This window comes from Centroberyx gerrardi, chromosome 11, assembly GCF_048128805.1.
Source record: "Centroberyx gerrardi isolate f3 chromosome 11, fCenGer3.hap1.cur.20231027, whole genome shotgun sequence".
In the NCBI taxonomy this organism is placed as follows: domain Eukaryota; kingdom Metazoa; phylum Chordata; class Actinopteri; order Beryciformes; family Berycidae; genus Centroberyx; species Centroberyx gerrardi.
Window position 1 is genome coordinate 24,022,010 of NC_136007.1, and position 7,240 is coordinate 24,029,249.

Consider the following 7,240-nt stretch of genomic DNA (forward strand, 5'->3'; position numbering starts at 1 on the left):
CTCTGCCTGATGATTTAGGCAGAGACCTCTCAGTAGCATTTATGCAGTGAAATCGTTGTCAGGGAGATCCACCAAGGAGTGGGGCCCAGTAAAACCTAAAGAGTTAAAAAGCGACGTACCCCTGGAAGTCCCCACTCTTCTTATAGAGACGTGGATAGCTGGGGGTAACAAAGGAGGTAGCCAATCACTACACAGATATCACAAATTAAGGATGAGCAATTGGTCTTTTTCCCAGCAGCATCGTATTTTAAGCTAATATCATGAATGCTCTTTCACCAAGACTGCTTTACACTAAATCAAAGTCTTGTTATGAAACTGCTACATGAAATAACACATACGCTTAGTAGCCGGGTGGTGTAGTGAGTATATACCGGAATAACTGGGTTCAATCCCCCGTGCCAGCAATCATCCGCCCTGCTGAAGTGTCCTTGAGCAAGACACTGAATCCCTACCAGCTCCAGGGTGCTGCTCTGTAGCTGAGCCTGACCTCTGACCTCCCTGTGAAAGCATATTAGTAGTAGTAGTTGTATTAGTTCAGAAAGTAGTAGTAGTTGTCGAAAGCTTTTTCTTGGGACACTGTCTTTGCATGACTATTGGAGGGAGGTTTGCCATTGCAGCATGAACAGGAAGATAGGTAATGCAAGGTTAAAGTAAAAATGAGTGGAAGCATAATTATGGGACGAAGAATGCACACTAACATCCTAACATGCACAATTACAAGTTCTAGCGGACCACAGCAGCTAAGAGAAGGTGCACTAATTAAGCTATGAGACGTGACTCGGGGATGCCTGGCAACAAATCAGAAGTGAAAATGGCTCAGCTTAACTCACACTACAGTGATGCGGTGGAATGTTTCAACCCAACTGTGATAGAAATCTTGTTTTCCTGCCTCTTCCAAAAGGGAGTTTTAGTAATTCTTGTAAAAATGATTTATATGAAGGAAAAAAACTTCTGAAAAGTTAATGTTTATTAAGAATATGAACAACCGGACACAATGTGCCTGTCAACAAAAGACACCACTAGCTACTGCTATGCAAGTTTTGGGCCCACTTGTTGCTCTAGGTTGCCAGGCTTCACCAAGTGGTGAAAAGTTGTCTGATGCATCTTTAAGGAGACGTCTTGGTCTGTAAGAACAACTTTACTACCCTGTGTTCATTGCTCTTTGGGTTCCAGTTTTTACAAACCATTTCTAGGAATTGTTTTTTAGCAGTTCTCTCTTTCCAACACACACACACTTCATTAGCACACACGGTCACAGTGACAATGGAGGTGTAGCCTGCACTAAAAAAGACATATCGAGAATACTGCAGATACTTAAGATATTTTAAGAAAAAAATGTTCTGACACCCCTGAGGTTTGCCTGGCCGCTGTCCTCCACAACTCATCCTGTACTGCCGCAATTAAGAGCTCAGCTCGACACATGACTAGTAGAAGGAACTAATCTAAGGTAGAAACTAAATTTAGCAAAAAAATACGGTCCAAGTAAGACACGCTTCATTATTCAGAAGCAATATGGCATGATTACACACAGAAAAGCTGCCCGTGTGTTTATCTCTCGGTGTGATTGATTAATACATCTGCGTGTGTCTTGGTCAGCTAATATCAGAGCCCTTCTGATACTGAAATGGATTAATGTGCGGTGAGGGAGCCGCAAGAGCAAGTAATGGAAGAATAGAGATGTAGACCAAGATGGCTGATATTAATTCAAATCAGAGCTATCTAATCAGCCTCAGAGCCTTTGCCATGAGGACATCACTCAGTCCAGTAAAAACGTAGTAGTTACTTATTAGCTTGTTATAAATTATTTATGGAAACTCTTAACTTTTTGCTTTGCATCAAGCATCTCCGGTTTCCAAACCTGTCTTGTGTTTCAAAGAGCCTGAGCCACGTTTTCCAGTCATTTAAATGATAATTGACTTCTCATGACATCTCTCTATATTCCTTTCCACCAAATCGGGCTAGTGTTGAGTTTTTGGAGAAGGTTCAGAACTGGCCATGATGATTTCGTTTGGAAATTCACAGATACATGTTTTAAATGTCAAATCATTTAACTTTTCTCTATTCGTTCGCTTTCGTTTACCTCCCGAGAAAATTAAGTGTTTAAGAGCGCATCACTTCCATGTTGCCTCAGCGACCGTATTAACCATGTGGTTGTTAGGGGCCAGGCTGAAGTCAATTGGATTAGATGATGTGTTTTGACGGACATGAACTGCCAAGTAAAGTACAGTTTGGCTCCAGTTCTGCCCACTACAGAGGAGCACTCTCAGAATATCAAGTCATTACCCTTATTTACTTTACCTTGACCTTGGCTGACTATCCAACCTTTTCGTCTATATGCCTCCAATTAGCTGAAATGGTAGCCATGAGGTACAGTATTCAGAGGTTGTTATCGTAACATGCTTTTACATACTGTACCTTAAGGCCGTGGATGGTTTTCATTTATCACGAGGCACTTTGAAGTTAGAGAGGTTCCTCGTGAAGCTAGACAAATTCCTCCAAACTTCTGTCATGGGAGGATCCTGCCTGTGAACCCTGTGTCAAGACCACCTCTGCAGGGGGCCATGAGGGGTCACGGTCAGGCCCCGCTTTACAAGCTGTCATGTGTTTGGTGATGAAAACGTCAATCAAACAGCGAGCCTAGTACTCAGTTAATGTGTACGTCAACCAGTCCTCCTGCCACTGGGGTCTGGGTGCCACTGTCGCAAGCGAGACTCCCTGTCTGAGCGCCAGGAGATATGGGAACATCTACAGGTACATGTGGGGTGACTCCGTCTCCAACTGAACAAGCAGAGTCTCGTCCTTCACTCTCTAACCAGGCACATGTGGATCTCTGGAGAGCGCAGGGAGGCCCAGCTTCACCCTTGACCCCACCGTTCTAGCTCCTGAGATAGCTGTATGGTCACGTTAAGCACACTGCTAAGTAGTCTGGTAAGGTATACATGGCCCTGGCTCGGAAGAGACGGTGAGGCCCCCCATTTAAGTAAATTTATGACTTGAATGTGTGGGGCGGGGTGGCCCAGATCGCAAGTCTGTTATCTGTTATTCAGAGGTCCAACATACTTGGGCGGACGCCTGCTGTGCACTTCCAGTCAGTGGACGTACATGTAGTCACACAGGCTGCACAAATGCTTTTTGAATGTTGTAACGTGGAGTGATTTGCAACAGGGCTGCAGCTGTCTCCTTTCTGGAGCAGGGGGTAAGGAGGTAGATGCTTTGGGCGGGGGGGCTGATGAGATCAATGCGGACGCAGGTCCAATTGGAGCCTCGGTGTCTCATCCCCTCCCTTGCAACTTCCTAGTCTCTCATTTTGGCTGTGAAAGATTATTGCTTGGTGTAGTAAATGGAACTGCAGTCTAAATCGTGCATCCATGACACGCAGTGAGGTCTAGTATCTCTACTCTGTTGTTTGAACCTGAATCCCCATTGGATATCTCATATCAAAACACAGAAGTAGTTTGATCATACTCTGATATTTGATATCATACTCTGTAATTCTGGTATTTGAGGAAATGCAGCATGAAAGAAATGCCAGTTTGGTGTGTGGACTTTTGTTTTCTTTTGTTTTCTTTATTTAGCTCCATCATCCCTCGCTTTTTTTCCCTCTATTCATTCAGTGTCTCTCTCTCTCTTTGTCCCACACAGTGACCGGCACCATATCTCTAGCTCCATCCCAGTGCCGACCAAGTCCCAGCTCGGTGTGTCTGCCGGCTCGGAGATAGGCTACCCTTGCCACACCAGCTCCCCAGACCGGGGCCTGAGGAAAAGGGCCAGCTCGGAGGCTGATAAGCTCAAGTACAAGGCCACGCCTCCAACCAGCTACAACACAGCCATGGCGGAGCAGCAGCCCCCTGTTGGCCTGGCGCCGCCCTCGCCTTCACCCAAACACCTGTCCTCCTCCCTAGACGCTGGCATGGCTTCACTCAGCCTGGCCAAGACTCTGGAGGCCAAGGAGCAGGGAGAGCGGGAGGAAGAGCAGGATGAAGGTGGTGAGGCAGCGGTGGAGATGGAGAGAGACGAGGGGGCCGAAAGAGAGGTTGAAGTAGATAGAGAAGAAGAGATGGAAGAGCAGCAGCCCAGCAGCACAGATGGATCCAAGTCCCCTACGATGCTGGACACTGGTGAGGAAGTGTTGCCCACCAGCCAGCACACGGGTGCCATGAACGGCTCCTTGGTACCAGGACCGGGGCCCGTCAGCCTGGTCCCAGAGCTGCGCTGCTCGGTGGAGCAGGCCGAGGAGATCATGGGAACGGAGGCCACCGGCCTGAGGTTGGGGATAGGGTTGGGGTTAGGGCTGGGAGAAGGGGCCCAGCTAGAGGACTACCCCTGCATCCCTGTGGAACACGCGGTGGCTGTGGAGTGTGATGAACAGGTGCTGGGCGAGTTGGACGTTGCTGGCTTTGAGGAGTTCTCCAGGCGTATCTATGCACTAAATGAGAACATGTCCAGCTTCCGCCGACCGCGCAAGAACTCTGACAAGTGAGGCAAAGGACCTAAGGAGAGAGAGGGGCGTGAAAGACATGCACAGGGGTTTGGACATATATAAGTCAGGGACATGAATTGAGAAGAGAGGGGTTGAGTCCCCAAGTGTGACTCCCTCATTCAATGCATCATAACATCAAAAAAAACATAGGAGCTATTCTGGAATAATGACCAATTTGCACTTCTTGTAAACATTTCTATAGTAATCCTTTAAATGAAACGCAGTTTAAAGTGCAAGTATTGGGACAGTGAGCTGAAATTGATCTTTTATTTTTGGTGTGGACTTTGCTGTGTTTTTTAAAGAGGTATATGAAACAATAGTACAGTCAGTTTTTATCCATGGTATTATTTGGCCTCAATATTAATAATTCCCCTCTATGTTAACTCAGAACAATGTCAGTTAGTTTAGTCAGTTGTCCCAATAACAGGTGACCATTGGTATTAAATTTAACTTAATAAATGATATATAAAATTTGCACGTCATCACCAAACCCTTATTGCAATAGTTAGTAACTAATTCACTCATTAACTTTTCATACAATACATCAGCATCTCTAAACTTCCTTTAAGGTCCACTTCCACACCCAAAATGTAGCCTCCTGCATCTAAATGGGATTGCAGCTGCAGAATGGATTATATCCCACATTACTGTGGTACAACCTTCAATGCATCATTGATTGTAGATGAGTCACTAAATGTCCAGGCCCTGATTCAATGCAGCAGTTCCAAATCCTTATCTTCCTATCACTGTACCTCCAATTCGGCTCAACAAGAGGGTTCTGCTTGCTTATTCTTCCATTTCACTTGGAAATTGACCGTACCAAAGTGAGTTGGTAATAACTTGAGGCATAGTGGTGGGAGCTGTAAGGTTTTGTGGACTGTTGCGCTACATCTGTGTTTGGGCATTTTCTCAATTCTACAATCATAAAAGTAGAAAATAGCATACCCAGAGTGTTTGCTGGAAGCTTTATCAGACAAAATCGACTTCAGCTGTCCAAACCGGAGCCCACTGTCCAAGTACTTATGCTTTTGACTGTAGAAGCAAATGTTTGTGGCTGAGACGCTTCCCGGGCCTTCATTCAGAGTGCAGGGCAGTGGGCGAGTGCGGGAGGGAGGACGCGGGCATCTGTGTGCGGCGTAACCTGCCTCTACATACCGAAAGGGGGAGGGGGGGCTTCACATTAGCATGCAACCAATAGCAGTTCCGTTTCGAGTAAACCCACCAATGACCTTTGAACTATGTCACACTGCAGCTTGCTATCACAAAGTGAGGCGGGAGCTGAAACCTGTAGCCCAATCAGACACTCCCTTACTGTGACACGCCGCATGTCCAGGCCCTCCCGCTCGGCAGGGCGACCTTCCCCTCGCTCTCCACATCGGGTTCAGCGCCTCTTTCAGGTCTTTAGATGAAGATCACAGGAGTGGGAGGTTGGAGCTTATGGCACATGGCAGGGATACGGTGCAATCGTTTTTCTGTCCTTCATGTCCTCTTTTCTCTTTTATTTTTATCATTTTAGCATACCCCATCAATATTAATAATGTTAATGTTATGTCCAATGATTCTCATATTCAGTAGACCAAAAAATTGAATTATGTGTCTGTGTTCTGTCGAAATGTCTTGCTCAGGCTCTAATTGTTAATAGCAAGTATCCACTTTTTAAATTTCAATCCCATTGTCTGTGATTTAGTCTTAGTCCCCCATGTCTCCCTGTTTTGAACGACCTTGCTTTCTTGCACTGGTATCCATTGGCAATTATTTGCATTATTTATGTCTCAACAAATGTGTGTGCTTCCTTTCAAAGGAAATCAATGTTTTGTTGTTTTCTTTTTTCCCACCCACATAGGAAGTCACTCATTGATGTTGTCAAATGTTAAAACTATATCACCAGTGTCTGGGTCTCGAACGAGTCACACACCTCCTTATGGATGGAAGCTGACATGGACAGCTGCTTTGCATCGCCTGCCGTGACAAAGATGGACTCTCCACCGGCATCCCACCTTTTATTTCTGATCGAGTACTGTGGTCGCTGACTGTTGAAAAGTATTGTATTTAAAGCTAAAAGATTAACCATATGAGATCATTTCCATAAACTGCTATACAGTTCAGTAAGTGACCATGTACATATACTTTTGTATGGAGGGTGTTTTGTTATTAAAGACTTACAGTCCAATGGCATGGATGTATGTAGCCCCCTTTAACAGCGTGGTCTGCCTACTTTTGTATTGGTGCGGGTGTGTTCTGTTTTGAGTGTGTGGGGGCTGTTGCAGTGAAATCCCTGTTAATTCAAGGATTTGATGGGTTTTCTGCTGAAATGTTTGGGAAATGGGCAAAATTGCCCTTGCGATGTCCTCAGGGACCTGTTCGGGAATCTTTGAAGGACGGATTAGAGAACATATTTCTATAGGAAGGTTAGACTTATTTTCGATATAAGAATCTAATCAGATTCCCTTCTCGTCTTATTAGATTCATATTAGTTTCTATCCCAAATCTTTCCAACAAGTAATGCAGAAGTTTCCTTGTGTAAAGCGCATAAAAAAAGTAAGGAAAATGTAATGTTAAAAAAAGTTGTTTACAATAGAGGTTACTAAACTGCTACATCTAATCTATCGGGTTAAGTCATTGCCCACAATAGTGGTTCAGACTCAACTGCCAATTGAGTTATGAAAATGAATTTAGCTGTATTTATACCATTTTAAAAATTAAAATATTAAAATAAATGTATATATACTATAATTTTAGTAGTAACGATACGCTGCAGCT

The 7,240-nt window shown here is 44.7% G+C and overlaps 1 protein-coding gene across 1 annotated transcript in view; it reads left to right on the forward strand.

The window, feature by feature from the left end:
* The window catches only part of uvrag (UV radiation resistance associated gene), an 86,493-nt gene extending 79,824 nt beyond the window's left edge, over positions 1-6,669 (forward strand). Inside the window, exon 15 of the mRNA XM_071898350.2 lies at positions 3,643-6,669. Within this exon, the coding sequence (XP_071754451.1) occupies positions 3,643-4,480 (838 nt within the window). The 3' untranslated portion in view covers positions 4,481-6,669. The remainder of the gene's footprint in view (positions 1-3,642) is intronic.
* Positions 6,670-7,240: the final 571 nt, after the last annotated feature.